We start from the raw sequence: 23021 nt of genomic DNA on the forward strand, positions 1-23021 counted from the left end.
AACCACCAGTGCCAGACCTGGTATATTTCTAAAGGGAAGGAAATCCCTACCTTGAAAAGAAATACGTAATCCTCTGACAGTAGGCAAAATATGGTGTCAACTTAGGTATCCATTGATGGGTTGAAAAACAAAGTGGTATATGCTGTCAGTGACCTATATTCAGCCATAAAAAAGAATGAAATCCTGTCATCTGCAGCAAAGTGCATGGACATTTTGTTGAGTGAAGTCATGCATAAAAAGACACATACCACCTCTCTTATATGTGGAAGGTAAAAAGTTGATCTCATGAAACTAGAGGGCAGAATAGTAGTTGTCAGAACATGGGAAGGATGGGCGTGGTTAATGTATTATGTAGGGTGTCTTGTGTAGGAAGAATACCTTAAAATGTTCTGACTTTAGGGTGAACGGTAAATGGTAATGATTTCTCTCTCTCTTCTTCTTCTTTTTTTGTTTTTGTTTTTGAGACAGTCTCACTATGTAGCTCAGACTGTCCGACTCAGAATGCTTGTACCCCAGCCTCCCTAGTGTTGGGACTGCAGCAGAGGGCCACCACAGCCAGTTCTGTGTATTTCCAAATAGCTGGTAGAGAAGATTTTTGAGTGCCCAAGTACGAAGAAATAATTTATGTTCGAAGTAAGGAATATGACGGCTACCCTGACCATGGCTGTTATCCTGACCATTACACATACATATATATAATTAACATATTGTTATATTCTCTATATATGTTAAAGTATATGCCAGATACAAATAATAATATTTTAAAAGTTTAAATTGCAGTGGACTGAGGATAGAGCTCAGCTATACAATATCTGCCTGTTATGTGCAAAGCCCTGTGTTCAGTCCCCAGCACCACCAGCAAATGTAAATAGCAGTTAGATTTAAAGTCAACATATAAAAGATTTCATTTCCTCATATCTTTCATCAATTTAGAAACTATGTACTGCCAATCATAAACCATAAAAATATCTCAGCCTGCTGGGCGTTGGTGGCACACGCCTTTAATCCCAGCACTTGGGAGGCAGAGGCAGGCGGATCTCTGTGAGTTCGAGGCCAGCCTGGTCTACAGATCGAGCTCCAGGACAGTCTCCAAAACAGAGAAACCCTGTCTCGAAAAACCAAAACAAACAAACAAAACCCTCAGCCCTATTTATTGCTTAGAGCCCAGTAAATTGTGGGTTTAATGATCTCTTAGCCTTTTATATAAATAGTTGTATTATCTTGGCCCCAGTGTCAGCCATAACCAAAGTGTAAAGCAAATGCTAATTGAACTGTCTGACCTAGCCACCACTGTGTCTGTGTAAAGCAAATGCTACTTGAACTGTCTGACCTAGCCACCACTGTGTCTGTGCTGGTAGAAGGGGAAGTCTCGGGTTCACAGCCCTGCCTCCACCAGTACATACATAGACAGATAAGGAAAGTCGACACTGGAGAACTGTTGAGGGCAGAAGACAACAGTTTTGAGTTGTGGGAATAATCATTGTTTTGTTTTGTTTTTTCTCTTTAAATGTTTATAGCTCAACAGAGGCAGAAGGATCCAAAGAAAGAGGCCTGGTCCACGTCTGGCAGGCAGGATCCTTTTCTCTGACACCAGAGAGGCTGCCAGGCTGGGGAGGAAAGACAGTTCTTCAGGCATCCCTGGGTGTGAGGCATGGCGTTCTTCTGACCGAAGGTATTTCAAGGTGGCTTGGTGATGCCGAGAATGTTGCTCTTGCCGGGCTTAGGTCAGGAAAGGGCTCCCGACTAATGCAGGCCATTTCTAAGCTTCATTGCAGCTTTGCCCTCCTCGTCTCAATTTTTGTATCTTGACCGCCTTTACAAAAAAAAAAAGAAATCACATTTATTTGTAAATTTAAGACATTGTTTTCAACCCTCAGTTCTGCCAAAAGAAAAAGACCACCAGAATTCTTCCATGTATTCTTGAGGAATTGTACATTTTGAGATCCATAGTATAGATATTAAACTTGAGCTCACTTTTTTTAAATAAGTATTTCCTAAAATCTTAATATGTATCATAATAAAAGCAATGTGATAATACACTAGAAGGAACACTTATGCTCATGTTTATTTCATCACACCTCTAAATCCAGGTTTAAGCTGCTTCCTAGAGTTTTTCTTCTCTTAGTTCCTATAATGAAAAGGTCCTGAGGGTTGAATCTGGGGCCTCATGTAGGCTAAACAAAAACTCTAGCACTGAGCTATAGAATTAGCCTTTGTTATAGATGCAATACTTGGAATATGTTAACTAAGATACCTGAAAACCTTTATTAAGATATTTGGAATCCTTTCACTAACATGGTACCTTTAAAGTTTAGACTTAGGTCAGTGAGGTGGCTCAGTAGGTAGTCACTTGGCACATAAGCCTGATGACCTGAGTTGGTCTCTCTAATCTACATGAAGGTAGAAGGACAGAAAGAACCAACTCCTTGAATTGTGGAATGGGCCTCCTCCACATTTCACACACTAATAATAATGTTCTAATAGAAAAATAACCTAGAGTTGTAGCCAGGTGTGGTAGCTCATTTAGAAGGCCGAACCAGGAGGATTCTCACAGGTTTGAGGCTACCCTGGGCTGCATAGTTAGTTTCAAGCCAGCCTTGGTTGCAGAGGGAGACTCTGTCTCACAAAAGCTGGAATGATTGAGGGAAACCTCGTTGTTCTCATGCTTAAGCAATGCCATGTTATTAGGTGTCTAAGTTACTTAAGAGTGCAAACTCATCTCTGCTGGGCACCTATGGAGCTCAGTGGTAGAGTGTACATACCTATCATGAAAGGCCCTGGCTTGGATCCCAAGCAGTAAAAAGAGAACTTTCATTTCTTGGTACGTGCCATACTCCAGAGTTGTGTTTTCCAGGTGAGGCAGTGTCACACAGTTGTAATTTTACCTGTGTTTGCTGGCTGCTTTTTAGTGGCTTAGGATGCTGGCTGTTAGTGGTGGGCCTGTGTATCTTACCTTGTAAATTCTCACCACTCTCCACAGTGCCAAAAAATGGATGAGTAAAAGTGCTCTGATTTTCCCAAATCCTTGTGCTCTGCTTCTGAAGGTTTTTGCTGGTTAGCTCACTAACCTGCCCTCTTTCTCTTTTGAACCTTAGATGGCGAGGTCTACAGCTTTGGGAGCCTTCCCTGGAAAAGTGAATCAGCAGAAATTTGTCCAAGCAGCCCCCTTCTAGAAAGTGCCCTGGTTGGGCATCATGTTGTGACGGTGGCAACGGGGAGCTTCCACAGTGGAGCAGTGACAGAAAGTGGGGTGGTGTACATGTGGGGGGAGAATGCTGCTGGCCAGTGTGCAGTAGCTAACCAGCAGTATGTGCCGGAACCGAGCCCTGTCAGCATTTCTGACTCGGAGACCAGCCCTGTGTTAGCAGTTAGGATTCTGCAGCTGGCATGTGGCGCGGAGCACACACTGGCGTTGTCAATCAGCAGAGAGATCTGGGCATGGGGCACCGGTTGCCAGCTGGGTCTCATCACCACCACCTTCCCAGTGACAAAGCCGCAGAAAGTGGAGCACCTTGCTGGGCGTGTGGTGCTCCAGGTTGCCTGTGGTGCGTTCCACAGCCTGGCACTTGTGCAGTGCCTCCCTCCCCAGGATTTGAAGCCAGTCCCGGAGAGATGCAACCAGTGCAGCCAGCTGCTCATCACTATGACAGACAAAGAGGACCATGTCATAATATCAGACAGCCATTGCTGCCCTTTAGGTGTGACACTGTCTGAGTCCGCAGAAAATCATGCCCACGCTGCCACCAGCCCTCACATGGAAACACTGGACGGGCAGGGAGAGGTATTTGAGAACACTTTGGTGGAAGCTGAACTGAATGTGGGAAACGTTGAGACAACAAGTGTCAATGCCACTTCCTCCCAGCAGAACATCGTGGGAACAGCTGAAGTGTCTGCAGCCATAACAGCTCCCACATACCCCGACACCCAGGCAGTAACTGCGTACCTGCAGAGACTGTCAGATCATCCAGTGAGGGAGAACCATGAGCATGGAGAAAAACCACCCCAGGCCCAGGTAGCTGCTACATTTCATAACAAAGGTGTTTTGGAGTTAAGTATCTGTGTGTCTTTAGGGATGGAAGTCCTGAATCTTGGCAGCGTTTTTTTTTTTCCCCCTCCAATCAGGCTTCTGTAATTCTGTCTTGCTAGGCCTAGAGAGGGAGGAACCTGTGTTAAATCACTCTTTATTTGACCCTCCTTAATGCTGAAGATGTCATGCTAGGTTTGCTTTAGAAGTGGCCAAGCACTGTGTGTTTTGCCATCCTGGCTGAGGCAACCACATCTTGGTAGTCACCAGTAGAGTTTAACTCAGTGTAACCTTGGTGGTCTCTTCAGAGTTCTGTAAAACTCTTTTCTTCTGGCTACAGATGTTACCAGGTTACAGAATGTTTACCTGGAGGCAAATGTGTAACAGTTTACAGTTTCTAGACTTGTTGGTGCATGCAGGTAATCCCAACATTTAGGAGGCCAAGGCAGGATGATTGTTGGTGGCTAGCCTATGCTACATAATATCATGCTAGTCAGGACTACAATTAACACTGTCTAACAAAACAAAACAGAAAAGAAACTTCAAGGCTTCATATTATGTTTCAGATTTGTTGTTTTTAGTTTTAGTTTGTTTTTAGTTATGATTGGGCCTTAGTGGGCCTTATTTTAGGTGGGGAAATACTTTTGTGTTGTTTAAAATATTCTCGTTTGAAGACTTATGAAATGGGTGACACTGCTGTTGGAAACACATTGTTTCAAAAGGACAGTTTCTGGATTTCCTTTGGGATTACCTTTTGATTTGTGTTATGACAAAAAGGGGGCAGGTGGGCAGGACAAAACCACCTAATCATGAGGGAACTATTGTCTCCTATCTTTTCAACTCGGGGTCTTTAAATCCACAAGAGTCTTTAGTTCTTTATTTTCAAGTCTACTCTGTCAGAATGAAAAAGTGGGGTATTTTTAGGAATCGTTCTGCTTCACACATATTCTCTGAACTTGTTGATATTTGACTTTTTTTCCGATTAAGAGTAAGCTGTTTACAAAAAGGTATTACAAAAATCCAAACAAAGCAGCATTAATCTATCAAGAATGTTTGTAGAAAATCCTTAGACCGTACATGTTTATGAAACATTTGGATCTCAAGTTTGAGGTGGCTGCCGACTGTAGAGATCTTATCTCAAAAAACTAACATAGAAGACAAAAAAGCTTGTCCTTTTAGAAGTCATTCCTCTATTAAATATAAAGCTAAAGGCTTGTTGTATCCCACTCATTTGGCTATCAAATTGCCACTATTACAATTCTGCATTAAAAAAACCAACAACAGGAATTGCATTTTCCTTTGAACTTATTTTGATATGAAGTTTTTATTATGTATGTTCGTTTTGACAGTTTGTGTTCTGACTAAATTTAACTTAATCTTTGTGAGTAATATTTCAGCCTTACATCCAACAGTGACAAATTTATATGCTGTTGTTTGTAATTGGTTGACTATGAATTCTAAAATTATGTCTCCAATCAAAATTCCTAGTAATTAGTTTGTGTTACTTATTCATTTAACTACAATAAATAGCTAGAATGTAGCTCTGTGGTAGAGCACTTACCTTGCATGCTTGAGCCTTTCAGCATCTTGAAATAAAGAATTTAAAAGTACCCATCCATCCATGTATACATGGATGTGTAATAGATTGGGAATAACAATTTAAGATTAATGGGCAATGTTTCCTGCCTTTCCTCTACTTAATGGTAAGAGCTCCCCCTCTCAAATACTGTCAATGCAGCTGTTAGGAGCCATCATAAAACAAAGGGTGGATGGATATCACAATAGTACACTGAACAACTTGCCATGAGAACTAAATCATCGCAGTACTTATTTTTAATTCTATGTATTTTCAAACCTCTGCTGACCTTTTAAATTAGATTACTCCTTTGTATAGAAGTAATTTCTGAATTTAATCTGTAATTTGAAAACTATATTGAGTACCTGCTATATACCAAATAGTATGCTAGGCACTGGGGATTATTTCAAGAAAATCAGAAACCAGTTACTTTTTTGTTATTGTTGTTTTTGAGACAGCATCTCACTGCGAAGCCCAGGCTGGCATGCAACTGTGCAACCATGCTTTGCTGGATTTGGCTCTGAATTTAGAACAAATTAAGGAATAATGCGCATATCTTTGGGATCTTTGAGTATAAGAAGCAATTTTTGAAAACTATTTGGTTTTTGTTTTTTGAGACAGGGTTTCTCTGTGTAATCCTGGCTGACCTGGAACTTGCTCTGTAGGCCAGATTGGGCTCCAACTCACAGAGATCCACCTGCCTCTGCCTCCTAGGTGCTAGGATTAAAGGCGTGCGCCACCACTGCTCAGCTTTTTTATTCTTTTAAATTATGTGTAGGTATGTGTCTGCAGGTGGGTATGTTCATGCGAGTGCAGGTGCCCATGGAGGCCAGAGGTGTTGAATTCCCAGGAACTGGATTACAGGTGGTTGTGGGCTGCCTGGCATGGGTGTTAGAAACTGAATCTGGGTCCTCTGCAAGAGTAGCAAGTGCTCTTAACCACTGAGCTATCTTTCCAGCCCTCAGCCCCTATAAGAAGCAATAATTTTCCTGTGCAACTGTGCTTATATGTCAAAAGCTTTTTTTGTGTTAATTGGGTATATTTGATGATTTTTTCCTTTTACTAAGCAGTGGTATTTGATATTTCAGCCTGTTTCTTTCACTGGTACTGAAAATTTTTTGTTGAACAAAGCTTGCTGTAGACAGAAGTTTCTGTCCTGCCTGATCCCACAGCCCTTTAGTACCAATTAAACACACACAGGCTTATATTAATTATAAACTGTTTAGGCAATGGCTCAGGTTTCTTATTGACTAGCTCTCTCTTAATTATTAACACATTTCTATTAATCTGTGTATCACCACACAGTCTTGGCTTACGGGTGATGCCAGAACCTCTTGCTCCCTCGGCAGCTACATGGCGTCTCCCTTGCGACTCACTCTCTGTGTTCCTCTTCCCAGAATTCTCCTAGTCTGGTAGCCCTGTCTATACTTTCTACCTGGTTACATCCTGCCTGACCACTGGCAGAGACAGTTTTATTCATCAACCAATAAGAGAAACATATATTCACAACAGATGGAAGAGCATCCCCCCCATCAGCATGCGACGAACACTAGCTCCATATATTTAATTATTAACCTGTGACTTTTATCTTCTGTGGTTGCCAGAGCAAAGGTTGTACCATGCCCAGCTGCTGTGTCAAGGGAGGCAACTCACCAATAGGTCAGCCTGAGAATGTAGTGTGAGGAATGGTAGTTCAGAGGCATAACATTTTCTCCTAGACAGCTATCAAATTTTCATTATAAATTGTTTTAGAAAAAGCCTCCTCCTCTTAAAATCTTATTTCTTCTTCTGTTTCTTAGTAGCAAGCAATCAGTGTAGATTTTCCTGAAGGTATTCAAATTAATTGGAGTTTTTCCAGCCTTCTACCCAGGTCACCTTGTCTTAAATCCAGTGTATGTCTTTTTTCTGTCTTCTAGTTTTTGAGACAGAGGCTCATTGTGAAACATGTCCTGGTTTTGACCTTGAGCTCCTCTTGCCTCAGTCTCCCAAGGGCTGCAGCCAGGGCTTTTCCTACCTTCGGTGCCTCACTCTGCTTTTCCCATGCTTGGTTTTATAAAGCAGCTAGAGATCCTTTTAACATTGCCACTACCAAGCATGACTCTCAAACAAGAGGAAGACTTTAGGTAAGGAACTATATTTTAAGCACCACTTCCATATAATACGCTAAGTCTACAACCAGGAGGGGACAGTCTGAGATTACAGATAAGCAGGTCTGTTGTTGTCGCCCTGGCATATGCTGTGTTTCCCAGGACAACATCGTTCATGCTACGGTTACAGACAGGACATGGACATTGGGTCTGCTCTAGATTTTTTATGCAGATAGCTGTAAGCATTAACTCCGATTGACTGCTTGTTATTACATAGTGTTTTAATATACTGTGTGTGTGTTTAGCCTCCTGTAGAAGAAGCCATTCCTGACCTTCACAGTCCACCAACCACAAGCACCTCAGCCCTCAACAGCCTGGTGGTGTCCTGTGCATCTGCTGTGGGTGTGAGAGTGGCTGCCACATATGAAGCTGGGGCCTTGTCGCTCAAGAAAGTTATGAACTTCTATAGCGCTGCCCCCGGGGAGACGGGAGCTCAGTCAGGCAGTGCTCCCGCAGGCCCAGAGAGTCTGAAGGATCTCAGAGAAGAGCAGGTGAAGCAGGAGTCAATGCAAGGGAAGAAAAGCTCGAGTCTGGTGGACATCAGGGAGGAAGAGTCGGAGGGAGGCAGTCGAAGACTCTCCCTTCCGGGACTGCTGTCACAAGGTAAAGCCCCATGATGATATGTGCTGCCTTACAGCAAATTAGCATATTCAGATTCCCAGGTTTCTGTAACGGTGGTTTACCTGTTTTCTCTGCTTCAGAATAGTCACAGAATATAACTTCAGTTTTTTAATGACTTTATTTAAAGTTTGTCCTGCTACCAAATTGATATATTAGATTTACTTCATGTTATACATTGTTTTCAACATTGTAAAAGGGAGTAACATTCTGTCAAAAGATTAATTTAATAAAACATTAACCTAGCAAGTCTTAGTGACCCACACCTCTAATCCCAGCACTCTGGACGCAGAGGCAGGCAGATCTCTGTGAATTTGAGGACAGCCTGATCTACATACTGAGTTACAGGACAGCCAGGGCTGCATAGTGAGCCACTGTCTCAAAGCAAAACAAATGAACCAATCAAAAAACAAGAAAAATCCCCATTAACCTATATAATCATCCAAAATAAGTAAAAGCTTTTTTTAAAAAGTTATTTTCTGTGTATGAGTGTTTTGTTTGCATGTATGTATGTGCATTATCACAAGCATTCCTGGTACCCATGGAGGCCAGAAGAGGGTGTCAGATTGCCTGGAACTGGAATTACAGTTGTGAGCTACCATATGTGTATTGGGAATTGAACCCAGGTCCTCTGGAAGAGTAATCAGTACTCTTAACTGCTGAGCCATATTGCCGGTCCCTGTGATTAAAATTAATGTCTTTATTCCGGTTATTTGTTACATAGTTGATGTCCATGCCCACCAGCTAATCTGGGTTTGTGCTGAGAAGGGGAGTGCAAATTGAGGAAAGAAACAGACAAGAAACAATTTTAATGTTCAAGATTTTTATACCCCCATTATAAGACGGGGAGAAGACAAAAGACTGAGTTTCTTCAATACCTGAAACATCAAGTAGCTATACTCTGAGTATTCTGTTGTGCAGGTAGGACATGCAGTGACCACACCGTAGGCCAGCGTTCCGTTGCCTTCACATCTTCAGCATGACACCTTTGTTGTTTCACCCTGGAGGAGCAAGGGCAGTTAAAAACTCCCTGACCTTAAATCAAAATGGAATGGAGTCAATTCTGTGGGTTCCCACAATATGAAATTAAAACTTGACTTAGAAACATTACCTTTTTAGGAAAGATATTTGTCAATCTCGTGGTATTTTTATTTCAAGTATCTTCTGTTTTTGTTTTTTGTTTGTTTTCTTGAGACAGGGTCTTACACTGTAGCCCAGGCTGGCCTAGAACTCTGTATAGTTCAGGATAGCCTCAGACTCTCAGCCGTCCTTTGCTGCAGGCAATAGAGGCTTGAGCTACCAAACCCATGAGTTATCATACTCTTTAGAATATACGTTTTTAAGGATGTTGATAAATGTTACACCGCGCAGGGCTCTGCAGCCAAATGTTGGCCATGTGACAGATTGAACAGTTAAACAGGCTTCTAATTGCAGGACTCATGAGCATTTTCTGCAGGCTGGTGAGTGACAGGCAGGATACAAAAGAGCATGGAGTGTTTCCCAAACTCATTTGACCAGCAAAGCCACTCTTTCAGAGAAGCTGGAAAATGTTTTACAAACACCCTTCAGAATGTTTGCTCCTTAAAGCACTGTCTCCCTCCTTGCAACCCTCTCCTTCCCCTCATCTCGTTTGTTTACAGTTTCCCCCAGGCTCTTAAGAAAGGCTGCAAGGGTGAAAACGCGGACAGTGGTTCTGACTCCCACATACAGTGGAGAAGCAGATGCCCTCCTGCCTTCCCTGAGAACAGAGGTGTGGACCTGGGGGAAAGGCAAGGAAGGGCAGCTGGGGCACGGCGATGTCCTGCCCAGGTGAGTGTCACCAACAGTTACTTCCGGGGGTCAGCTTGGGCAGTAGTCTTTTTCCTGAGGTCTGCGCACATTCATTTTCTCTAGCAAGACGGATGCACCATTAGTGCTGATAAAAAGCCGTCACCTTAGTTCTCGGTGCCTCGCAGTATAGGGTTGGAGGCTGGGCATGGTGGTGCTCGCTTTAATCTTACCTTAGCACTCAAGAGAGGCAAGTGTGTTTGTGTGAGTGTGAGGCCAGTCTGGTCTACATAATGAATTCCAGGCCAGCTACTGCTACATAGAGAGACCCTGTCTCAAAACAAATAATAACAAATCAATCAAGTACTGGAGTATCCTTGTATACTTGTCCATGTCTGTTTTGATATGTGCTTATCTTAGAATGCAGAAAATGGTGTTAGGGGTAAAATGATATTTCATTGAAATACTTGAATAGTTTAACTACATTTAACTTAGAAAGAGGAGCATGGGTTTCTGACCGCATAAGATGTAGCTATGCTCTTTACAGTAACTAACTAAAGCATTAAACTGTGCATATATCAGGGAAAACTGTCATTTGGTTTAATAACATTCTTCGAGTATAAACATCTTTGATTTCTAAAGCATGAAGTTGTGTAAGTAGACTGTTTACAGCAGTGGGCTAACACGTCTCTTAGCAGAGTGAGGGGAACGGAAATGAGAAGTCACCTTACTTCTCCCTATGGTTCTTCCTGTTTTACTGAGTAACGTGTAGCTCTTTACATTTCTATTTTACTTTTATTTGAGATAGGATTGTATTGGCCTGACGTGGGCTTGAGTCGGCCGTGATCCTCCTGTCTGGGTGCTGGGGTTTAGGCCTATGCACCACTTCCAGCTTTATGGTTCTTAATAGAGTCTGAGTTGCAGGGTTAGTTATGATAGACAGGGCTGCAATCAGAACTAATGAAAATTAGGTATAATGTTTAGTAGTAGTTTGAATATATCCTCATTATTTTTGACACTTTATTTTTGTTTAACAGCACTGACTCTATAATTTGAGAAAGACTGTGATTCATGCTGAAAATATGTTGACTTTGTGTGCATGCCGTGTGCTTCTTTTCCAGGCTTCAGCCATTGTGTGTCAAGTGTCTGGACGGTAAAGAGGTGATCCACCTGGAGGCAGGTGGTTCCCACTCTCTTGCACTTACTGCGAAATCTCAGGTAAGACTCTGGAGTGCGGCTCTTGTTTTGATGGGAGGCTATCCCGGTCAGGTGTGCCACTGTCTCTGAGCAATTGTACCTTTAGGCAGCACCACCTGTCTCCTTTGAGTTTTTAGTTTCGCATGGCAGTATTTCCATTTTTAGGTGAGGAAAGGAGAGCAAGACAAGGTTCTCAGATTGTCTAAAAGGATTCTTCCAGGCTGAGGTTGTAGCTCAGTTGGCAGAATGCTTGCGTAGCGCGCGCACACACACACACACACACACACACACACACACACACACACACACACACACACACACACACACACACACACACACGAGGCCCTTGGTCCCACCCCCAACACGTGAACCAGGCCTTGTGGCTCATGCTTGTCATCCCAGCACTTGGGGCATATAAGATCCCAGGCCATCCTTTGTTACATAGCAGGTTTGGAGAGAGGTAGGGCAGGAGGAGGGAGGGATGGAGAAAGGCCAGCAGGGATGCTCATCCTCAGACCTGAAACCTATATTCCCCTGCATCCTTCCCATAAGGTGGCAGGAGAGACTGACTCCTGCAAGTTGTCCTTGGACCTGCTCATGTTCCCCTGATTGATGTGTGTGTCTCCATCTCCCCCCACGACAATAAAACAAACACACGTGGAGAATTTCAAAATAGAATGGCCAATGATGAGATAATTTAGCAAACAAATTTTAAACTGCTTTCTCCTAATAGATGATATTGCATTTGTTTTCATGTGCTATTTAAGACATAGGAGAAAGCAATGGTAGCAGAAATCTAAGAGGGACCTTGATGAAAGATGTGCATATTCATCAACTCAGAATTCTTTGCTCAGGAATTTCCTAAGGAAACAGATGCACACATATCTATAAATCTCTATATTCAAGGAGATAAAAACGTATTATTATTGGATGTATGTGTATGATGTGTGTGGGGGGTGTACATATGATTTATTATATGTGTATATATGTGTATTATACCTCTGTGGGGTATAGGAAATGAATGTGAGTAATTTCTGTGATTATAGGTGTAGTCTTATAAAGGTCAGAGTTAACATGCAAAATCAAATGCACATGTCTTACCTGCTCTCTTGTTTCTGATAGGTGTACTCATGGGGCAGTAACACCTTTGGTCAGCTCGGGCACTCTGATTTTCCAACAACAGTTCCTCGGCTCTCAAAGGTACTTTTGTGAACTTAATAGCAATATGTATGTCTAGGGAAGTTGTTTTTGTAGCCAAATAGAGTTTTTCTAAAAAATTGATTAAAATTGTTTTATAGCATGAAGTCACTCCTTTTCCAGATAAATGTAATTTTTAAAAAATGTTACTTCACAGACTTAACTGTTCATTGAATATTTATAGTAATTCTATATTGTTTAGCAAAAGAAAAAAAGAAAAGTGACTTCTTTTAAACAAATTTTTATTTCCTTGGTGTGTTCTGGTCTATATACCATCAAGTCTCGCTTAATTTTGGTTTTGACAAGCAATAATTTTCTGGTGTTTATTTTATAACTTACATCACAGTAAATCTTTTGTTAACATTTTCTCTGTAGCAAAACTAAAGGTTGATAACCCTTTCTCTGATTTATAAATTGGTTTTCATTTATGTAACACTATTGGGAGAGTAGTAGCTTCTAGTCCTTATTTCATTCTTGATCAGATTCCCAACCTTTCCCTTGTCCTAACACTTTGAGGAAATGCCAGAATGCAGCCAATAGTGCAAATTCCTGCTGTGGTGTTGAGCAGTGCGGTGTGAGCCAGGAGCACATCAGAATGGCATATGGTGCTGGTGCTGCATTTCCCTGCTGAGAGGAATAGAGGATAAGGGGATAGCTGTCTTAACTCTGGGAGCATGGCTCAGATGTGTGTTATAGCTAATAAACAACAGAGAATGCATGCCACTGCCTAAGGCCTCGCTTCAGTGAGCTTCATTCTGCTTAAACAAAAAGACTGAAGGAAGCATTAGGGAATGCTAATACATTACTGTTTCTAGTTTCAGTAGTTAATATTCTCTTTTTATTATCTGTTTATCTACTTATTTATTTTTAGATTTTTTGAGGCAGGGTTTCTCTGTGGCTTTGGATGCTATCCTGGAACTAGCTCTTGTAGACCAGGCTGTAGACCAGTTCAAACTCATAGAGATGCACCTGCCTCTGCTTCCCAAGTGCTGGGATTAAAGGTGTGCGTCACCACCGCTCGGCGGGATTTTGTTTTCTTTACTTGGGAATGGGTGTATATTTGTTTGTTTCTTATGGTGTGGAGATGAGACCTAAGGCATTCCATGTGGCAGGCAAACCTCCAACTCTGAGCTCCAGTCCCACCCCTGTCACACCCACAGCCTGAGCATGGATGATTTTGAAAGCATCCCAGTTAATCTATGAAAGCTAAACGTCTAATGAGATTTGAGTTAAGTTTTGTTTATCTTATTTATTTATTTTGAGGTTTGAGGTTTTTTTAGTCATACTCTCTTTATAAAGTCTAGGCTGGCTTTAAATTCTTGATCCTCCTGTTTCAGCCTCCAGATTACTGAGGTTACTACTGGCATGTGCTACCATGTGCAGTTCTGAAAAAAAATGTTTTTGAATGTGGTTTCCTGGCAATGAACTCAGGCTTTAGAGGCAAGCACCTTTGTCCTCTGAGCCATTGCACAGGCCCTCTTCTGGAAGTCTCTTTAAAAATTATTTATTTTATGTGCATGAATGTTTCCCTGGCATGTTTATAAGTGCATTGCATGCATTGTCACAGATCCTTTGGAACTGGAGAGCTATCATGTAGGTTCTGGAAATTGAACCCAGGTCTTCTGCAAAAGCAACAAGTGCACTTAAGAGCTGAGCCACAATCTCCATCCCCCTGGTTTTGTTTTGATTGGAGATTATGTTGTCGATACTTACTGACTTGTCAGACTTGGTAGTCGGACTCGATAGTGCCACCCCTGGCACTCAGAAGGTGGGGGCATTCAATGCAAACTTAGGCCACATAGCAGAGACCCTGTCTCAAACACACAGCCTGGGTGATTCTTGTAAATGTTGCAGTTCATTCTTCTCAGTTATTTGGCTGCCTTGATTTTGGTAACAGTGTTACGTCAAGAAGTAAGCAGTGGACACATGTGCACACATCCACACTTTCACACAGTCACCTCCTTTGGAGTAGTGGAGATGTATGTGCACACTCACACGGTCTTCTAGTTCTTAGAGCCTAGCTAGATGCAGAGGATCTGTGGATTAGGGCTTTTGTTTATTATCTGAGGGGAGGAGGGAAGCTAGAAGTTGGGGGGCAGTATTCTGCTGTAGCACACTTTCTTAATGAAATCTTGGGAGGAATGCCGTGCATCAGACAGAACCATGGGGCTAATATTAAGTGGTGGATTGCCGCACACCTAGAGCACTGGCTCCTGCCTTTTGATGGAAGCTCCTGAATCACTGTGTGGAGCCGGAAGGTTTGACACCCATCAGTTTACAGCAGCCCTCAGCTTGGTTCTCAAGCATTTACATCTGTCAGAGTCACCTGGAGGGCCTGCTAAGACAGAAAGTCGATCCCTCCAGGGTAATCTGTGGTTGAGTTTGCATTTCTAACATGTTTCCAGGTGATGGCTCCTGCTGCTGCTGCAAAGACCACCCTTTGAGAGCCACTGCCTAGTCCAGTAGATGGCTTTTCAGGGGTCCTGCCTGTTTCAGCATCCTGGGAGTTGGCACAGTGAAGTCACACCAGAGAGATAGTGAGTTACAAGTGGGAAACTGAACTTCAGCACCCAAGGGTTTAGTTGGCAATAATGAAATTTAGCCTATTAGGTTCTTTTCTTTTTATGTAGATTTTTGGCACACAGCCAAATGTGGATGGACAGAGGTACATTCTAGGTGTTACTTTTAGAGCAGGGCTCTAGAGCCTCCTCACTGTAAAATAAGCTATGTATAGAGACCTACAAAAATAACATAAAAACTATGAAAAACTGTATTTTTTCCTTTCCATATTCACTTTCTCAGATTTTTATAAAAGTCCAATTCAAGTTTAAAAGCTCAACATCAGGTTTCTTTTCCTTCTGCTCTGTACTGCAGTGAGTGGGTACCTTGCTGGGTGAGGTTCACTCTAAGGTGTGGCTGACTGCCCGTGCCTGCTTAAGCAGTGTGTTCCATGCAACTGGAGTTCCTCTCGGTTACCTTGAACAGACGCTATATTTCTGTCATTTCAGGTTAGCAGTGAAAATGGAATCTGGAGTGTAGCTGCAGGCCAGGATTATTCCTTGTTTTTAGTGGACACGGAAGACTTCCAGCCTGGGCTGTATTACAGTGGCCGACAGGACCCTGCAGAAGGTGACACCCTTCCAGAGAATCCCAGTGGCACAAAGACTCCAGTCCTTCTCTCCTGTAGCAAGGTGAACAGAGTTACAAAAAACAAAACAAAACAAAGCACGAAAAGCAAGCAAACAGAAAGCACAGGCATAGCCTTCCTGTATGAGCGTGCATGCTGCCTCAACAACTGCTTACAGCATATGCATTGTGCTGGAGCATACACCAGTAACCCAGCTCCTCGGAGACAAGGCAGGAGGCCTGCACAGCAAGCCGCAGGCGCCCCGGCCCTTTGGCTTTTCATTTCTGTCAGTTTAGCCACTTCTTTCTCTTTTGAAGAGCTAAATTAATGTCTGCTTTTAACTCCTGACTCATTTTATACACCGAGACCATTAGCTTGTTTCTGCTCTTCCTCCTATTAAAGCAATTCACATCCTCAAAGAGAGACGTGTCAACAGGAAATATAACCCTCAGTGCTGGTACATCCTAAATTTTGTATGTGTTTTATGGACTGTATAGACTTTGGCTTTCTGGTTAGTAAGCTCTGAATGTATTGAGACAAGTCCTTGATTGTCATAGGCAGCATTGGTCAAGGTTTGGCTCTTGACCTACATGTAGCTTGTTTGGGGCTGCTGATTGGCTCCATGTAGTAGCTGGCCTGTCACCACTTCAGTCTAGATAAAGGATGGAAGGGCTGAGGCTTTGATGTGTGTATGTCACTGATTTCCTTGGAAGGTTAATATCTACGGCATGTACAGCCTGCAGGCTGTAATAAGGAAATGTGAAGAAAGACATGGAATGTTTTTGTTTATAGTAGGAAGGGCAAATGTAAAAAAAAGTTTCTTTCAGAGAAAAACCTTAGCACATACTAGTTATAGACACTTGTGGGTTACGTGTGACATTAAGCACATATGTACAAGGAGTAATGACTACATCAGGGTATGTGGCATGTACATCACCTCAGACATTCTCTGTGTGATAGGAATGTTCAGAACCATTTTCTACTGGCTATTTTGAGACATTAAACTAATTCCTTGTTTTGTTTGTGAGAAAGGGTCTCTCCACATAGCTCTGGCTGTCCAGGAACTCCCTGTCTAGATCCCCCTGTCTTTGCTTCCCGTGTGCTGGGATTAAAGGCATGTGTCACCACACCTGGGTTTTCAACTGATTGTCATCATCAGCCTCTTAATAATACTTACCGTACGTGGCAGTCAACATTTTCTTTCCTTCTTCCCACTATATATCCTTATATCCATAACTGTCTCTCCTGGATCATGGAGTAGCTCTTTTTCTAGGTTTCTTTGCTTGTTTAGGTTTTTTGTTTGTTTGTTTTTGTTTTTGAGAGGGGGGACCCAATTTAGTATTCTCTTTGAAAAATTCTATTTAGGTGGGTTTTTCACTTTTCAATTGGATTATTTGCGATTTTTTGCTCCTGGGGTTTTTCAGTTCCTCTTATGGACTGGATACCCTTCATTGGATGTTAGTTCAAAGTAATCTTCTGTTCTGTAGATTGTCTCTTTGCCTTACTGCTTTTTCTCCCATGTATTGAAGCTTTTAGTGTAATATAATCTCATTTGTCATTTGTTTTCTTTTGATGCTTGTATTTTGGGGTCATAACCAGAAAAATCTTTGCCCAGGCCGATATCCTGAGGCATTTCCTCTGTGCTTTCCATATTTTGTTTCTTGATTTTGATTTGTGAAGTAGAGTCTCGTATAATAGAGCTAGCCTCAAACTGACCCCCTTCCTGGGATTGCAGATGTGTGCCACTACCATGCCAGCTTTTCTTTTTCCCTTTTCTTGATGCAGGATCTCATGCTGTAGCCCAAGCTAACCTAGAACTCACTATGTAGCCAGGATGGCCTTGAACTCCCAGAAAGCCTCCTGCTTCAGCCTCTGAGTGCTGGAATTACAGACATAAGTCATCACATTAGCCCTATGTTTCCTTAAAGAAAACCCCTTATTGTTGGCACTTTTAAGAGACAAGATAACATATAGGCCCTTGGTATATCACAGGGATCCTCTTTGTTCTCATTAATCTTATTTCAAGAAAAATGAGTCTTGATATGTATAATTCTTATCGATTGGCTCCCTGATATGTCTAAGGCATCTGAAAATAAATACAAGGAAGTTATACAACTACTCATATTTAATGGTGGTATGTGAATACACCAATCCCAAAACAAAAGAGCTCTAATATGCAGTGTTTGTAAATTTTCACTTTTAAGGTATTGGTAGTTTAATAAGGCACTTACCAACTCCTGGTTATCTCAACCTTTGGTTCCTGTCTGCTGCTATGAGTCTGTGCAACATACCAGATCATTGCTCATAAATTACATTCTCTCAGTGATCTTTTTATTTTCCCTCCCTTTCAGCTTGGATATATAAGCAGAGTAACAGCAGGAAAAGATAGCTATCTTGCCCTGGTGGACAAGAACATCATGGGGTATATCGCCAGTCTCCATGAATTGGCTACTACGGAAAGACGGTTTTACTCAAAACTAAGTGAAATCAAATCTCAGATACTTAGGCCTCTTCTCAGTTTAGGTAAGTTGACACCTGCCATCCCCATCCCTAGAGCATCAGGGCTCTCATTTTAGCTGTTCTTCCTGTATTGTAAAGAAGCCCATTGTTTGTTTGTTTTTTAGATAAGGTGTCCTGTAGTCCAGATTGGGCCCAACTCACTATGTAACTGAGGAAGGCCTTGAATTCTTGATCCTTTTGCCTCCATTATCCAATTGCTGAGATTAAAAGTATGAGCTACTATGCCTGCTGGGTTGTTGTTGTTCTTCTTCTTCTTGTTGATTTTGTTTTGTTTTTTGTTTTTTTTTCAGATACAGGCTGACCTCAAACTTTTGGGTTCAAACAAGTCTCTTACCTTAATGTTACCATTACCTGGGACTGGAAGCATTTGTTTCTGCACCTTGCTTTAAGAAAGCTGTTTGTGTTAATGGTTTACTCCGTTTCTTCCCTCCTGTCTGCACACACACACAGACACACACTCACACACACACACACACACACACACACACTCACTCACATTCACCAGTTCACACCCTGTTTGCAACTTATCAGGAGCCGGGCTGCCTCACCTCCACCCTGTCTGTCTTCATATTCCCAGGGCTCCTTCTTCCTGCACCCATAGAAGTTGGAGCTTTAGGAAGATGTCACTGAAGAGAAAAGTATATTCTTTGGGAAAGTTATCCCTAGAAACTAGACTTAAGCATCCTTGTCGTTAGATATTCTATAACTTCCATGTTATTTTCTTTATAGTTCTTAGAATAGTATCGTATGTATATGTGTGTATATATGTATGTGTGTATGGATATATAACCTCTTAAAAGAACCACTGGACCAGGCAGTGGTGGCAGTGGTGGTAGTGGTGGTGGCGCACGCCTTTAATCCCAGCACTCAGGAGGCAGAGGCAGGCGGATCTCTGTGAGTTTGAGGCCAGCCTGGTCTACAGAGTGAGTTCCAGGACAGCCAGGACTGTTTCACAAAGAAATCCTGTCTTAAAAAACAAAACCAAAAAAAAAAAAAAAAAAAAAAAGGCACCACTAGTGTGAAGGGTCTCACTGCACATTAGTATGAATTAACCAAATGTTTATTCAGTCACAAAGAAGAGTTGAAAGTGAGGCTGTAAGACAGCGGAAATAGTTCTCATAGTCCTCAGTAGAGTGCTCCCATCCATGTATTCAAGGTATCTGGGGTCTTAAGGACATTAACAAGGAATGCAGAGTGAGCATTGGGAGCTGTTAAAAATAACTGGAATACATAGTAAAACCCTGTCTCAAAAACAAACACAGCTCCCCTCCCCTCCCCAACAACCAAACAGCCTTTTCCTGACCTCTGGCTTGTCTATGTCTGGCCCTGTACTCGGAGAACAGAGATGGGATGTTTTCTCTTTCTTTTTCTCCCTGGCCGCAATTAGGATTCAGAACTTAAGCTAGCAGTCTGGCACATCAGTTTTACCCTGTTAAGGGAATGTTGGCTTGTGAGGTGAGCTTGTTGTTTCTAATGGAAAAATAACTACGTAAACAACAAAGTATTTTGTTTTTATTTACTTGGAGTTTGTTTTCTAGTTTTTTGAGTTAGGGTCTCATGTAGTCCTGGTTAGTCTTCAACCTTCTATGTAGTTAACGATGACTCTGAACTCCTGTCCCCCAAACCTTCTCTCTGTAACTGCAGTTACAGGCTGGGACCACCACTCCTACTAATTTAACCATGTTTGTGAATGCAGTTTGTGGAGCCCCAGTTGTGTAAAATCTCCAGAGGATGAACTCAGAACTTAGGCAAGAGAAGGAAGCAGCCAGGGTTTCCCGGGTTGCTCTGAAGGAAAGTGGAGCCTGTCTTCTGACCAGGTCTTGATCTCTCTCTCTCTTGTTCTCCTCATCATTACCAGAAGCATGGGCCTTGAGGCTGGGAAAGGCAGATAGTCTGCTGATGTCCTCTAACCCTGAGAGTGACCCAGGCCACCTGAAGCTTAGGTTACCTGTGCACCGAAGAGTTGGGTTCCTCCATGAGAACAGCAGCCAGTGCCAAAAGTTCAGAATGCTAAATGAGAGCAAACTCTAAGATGGAGGCGTAGCTCAGTCTAGAGTGTTTGCCTGGCATACGCAAGGCCCTGAATCAGTTCCCAGCACTGTATGAAGCAGGGCATGACAGCACACACCTGTAACTCGGCTCTTGGAGGTAGAAGCAGGGGATGTGAAAGTTCAAGGTCATCCTGGGTTGTAAGACTGTAATCTCAGAAAGAGAAAAGTATCTATCTGCTACCCTGTTACCACTGTGCAAAGTTAATAATTCATTTCCCTGTCTTTGTTTTACACTACCTATTTTCAAAATTTAGCAAGTGTTAGCTTTAGTGAGTCTCCCGTTTGGCTGATAATAAAAATCACCTGGGAAACCTTTAAAAGAAACACCATTCTGAGAGAGTAATACTAAGTCTACTAAGTCAGAGACCCAACAGTTCCTACAGATTTTTGTAACATTTTTGGTAGTGATTTGGGTTCCAAAGATTACAATTTCAACAGAAAAAGTATTTTCAGGAAGGGGAAAGTCATAAGAAAGCACTTGGTTTTCATGTTGTTATTATTTTGTTGCAGAGAATTTGGGCACTGTGACTACTGTTCAGCTGTTGCAAGAAGTTGCAAGCCGGTTCAGCAAGTTGTGTTACCTCATTGGGCAGCATGGAGCCTCACTCAGCAGCTTCCTGCAGGGCGTGAAGGAAGCCAGGAGCCTGGTCATCATGAAACACTCCAGTCTTTTCTTGGACAGTTATACAGAGCAAGTATCAGTCCCCATTGGTTGTCATGTTCAGTCTCAGCAAGGTGATTTTGCAAGGGGCCAGCATCTCAGTCAGAGGAGGGTGCACAGGGAGAGTGTTGCTAGGCAACAGAACCGAGACAGTGTTGAAGCTCAGCCAGCCACAGTTCTGCAGTGCTGAAGTTCAGTTTTCTTTAAAGGGGAAAAGGCTAACATTAGTGAATTACACATTTCCTCTGTATCCAACAGAGATTGGTAGCGTACATTATTTTCATACAATGTCCTGTCATAAGTCTGGTTCCTTCGTTTACTTAAGTACATTGTACCAAAATGGAAGAAATAAAGAAGTGCTGTTTACAGAGCCTGGTTTTTACTGCTGCATGACAGGATCCTTTAGTTACATTTAACAAAACTGTTTTCTGAATAACACCAAAAATGTTTTACAAGTAAAATACACCAAGGATATTTGTAGACTTAAGCTATTTCTCCCTTTTCTTGATTTGTACTTTGACATAATTCAAGGCATTAATTCAAGGGTTATTTTAATGTGTACCAGGTGATGCTGTTATCTGAAGGATGTGTTGTTTTTATATGAAGCTTGTTTATTTTCCATCCATCTGCCAGAAATTGACTCAGTGCCACTGAGTGCTAGGCTCAGCTCAGAGTTACAGCATGGGCCAGCCAGAATCACCTGTTGCCAGGGAGTTCCCAAGGACAAATGCATGTTTATTATCTAGAGCTGCAGACATTTAAAGTTGCCCTTTTTCCTACCAGTAGAGATAGCCTATGGTCACCTTGGTATTTTCCTTTCAGACACAGTATATAGGTGACGTCAGCCCCAGGCAAATTAAATATATTGGAAGCTGTTGTCGAGGAAGAAGTAGCTTTACTCTTCTAACTCGTCAAACATGAAAAATAATGATAGAACTTGACACACCGATTTCTTTTGAAAATTAGACTTTATTATTTGTATGAAGGTTTCACCTTTTATTAGTGCAATTTCCTCTCCCTTTTTTGTCTTGTATTTATCCCACCATACCTCCATTTCCTTTTCCTTCCCTGTTACTCGTGGCCTTTTGCTTTAAGATGCAGTTTTTGATGCCTTGGGCTACTGTTTAAAGCATAATAGTTATAGTTATTCCTATAGGTAGGACAAAATTAATTTATTTTTGTGGGGGTGTTGAGACAGGGTTTCTCTGTGTAACAGCTCTGGCTGTCCTGGAACTTGCTTTGGAGACCAGGTTAGCCTTGAACTCACAGAGATCTGCCTGTCTGCTTCTCAAGTGAGCCACTGTCCTGGTTCAGTAATTTACATGTGTAAATGGCTCCTTTAAGGGAGAACTTCCAGTCTCTGTCCGTGTCAGTTGCTTGCTGGCTCAGAAGTATGAAAGGAGTATCCTGCTCAGAGCAGTTTGTCTCCGTTTGCTCCTGAGTGCTAGGTGTTTGGGAACACTGGCAGTATTCAGGAGCGCTGGCGGGATTTAATCAGCATGTTCTAATAGCGCTCTCATCCAGTTCCCTAATGTTTTCTTAACCTTGAGTGTGACACCCCACTTGTGTTAACATTCCTACTGCCCTGCATTTGACACGCCCTGCATGCATCTACCTGTTCTCTTCTGGGTGGGGGGGTGGTAAAGTTCATTACATTGCTATCACAGAAGTTCTGAAATCCAAAACTGTCTAGAAATGCATTCAAAACTCCACAGAGCTAATTTACATTCCGTCACTAATGCTAGTGTGTCTGTTTTCCACCCAAGGTACTGCACATCAGTTTCAAATTTCCTGGTTATGGGAGGATTCCAGCTCCTCGCTAAGCCTGCCATGTAAGAGTCTACTCCTTCCACTTACCATTCCAATAGCCATAGATCAGGGGTTTGAGATTTTTGTTTTATTTTAGTTTCCTGCTCTATTTTTTCTGTTTTTGTTTATTTCTTGAGAATTTCATACAAACTATTTTTCTCATACTCTTTGACCTCCCCAAGTTCCTCTCAAATCCACCCCCAAACCCACCCAATCTCATGTCTTTTTCTCTTTTAAAAAACAAAACTGAAAACATGGAGTCTGTTTCGGCTTCTTCTGCTGAGCATGAGGCCTGCCATGGGCTATGGTTGATATACCTGGTGTCAT

General features: G+C 42.2%; 1 protein-coding gene across 6 annotated transcripts in view; it reads left to right on the plus strand.

Moving 5' to 3' along the window:
• Window positions 1-23021, plus strand: part of Als2 (alsin Rho guanine nucleotide exchange factor ALS2) — a 66992-nt gene that overhangs the window by 15170 nt on the left and 28801 nt on the right. For 5 of the 6 annotated variants that reach the window (XM_013113747.3, XM_005070602.4, XM_040753542.1 and 2 more), the window contains exons 3-12: window positions 1518-1672; window positions 3096-4012; window positions 7993-8350; window positions 10006-10174; window positions 11254-11350; window positions 12452-12529; window positions 15535-15717; window positions 18005-18176; window positions 20735-20915; window positions 22652-22717. In XM_013113747.3, the coding sequence (XP_012969201.1) occupies window positions 1518-1672; window positions 3096-4012; window positions 7993-8350; window positions 10006-10174; window positions 11254-11350; window positions 12452-12529; window positions 15535-15717; window positions 18005-18176; window positions 20735-20915; window positions 22652-22717 (2376 nt within the window). Of the gene's footprint in view, window positions 1-1517; window positions 1673-3095; window positions 4013-7992; window positions 8351-10005; window positions 10175-11253; window positions 11351-12451; window positions 12530-14931; window positions 15064-15534; window positions 15718-18004; window positions 18177-20734; window positions 20916-22651; window positions 22718-23021 lie in introns of those variants that run through there. The other variant, XR_001196518.3, reaches the window with a different exon arrangement.

Source organism: Mesocricetus auratus, unplaced genomic scaffold, assembly GCF_017639785.1.
Source record: "Mesocricetus auratus isolate SY011 unplaced genomic scaffold, BCM_Maur_2.0 Super-Scaffold_100010, whole genome shotgun sequence".
Taxonomy (NCBI): domain Eukaryota; kingdom Metazoa; phylum Chordata; class Mammalia; order Rodentia; family Cricetidae; genus Mesocricetus; species Mesocricetus auratus.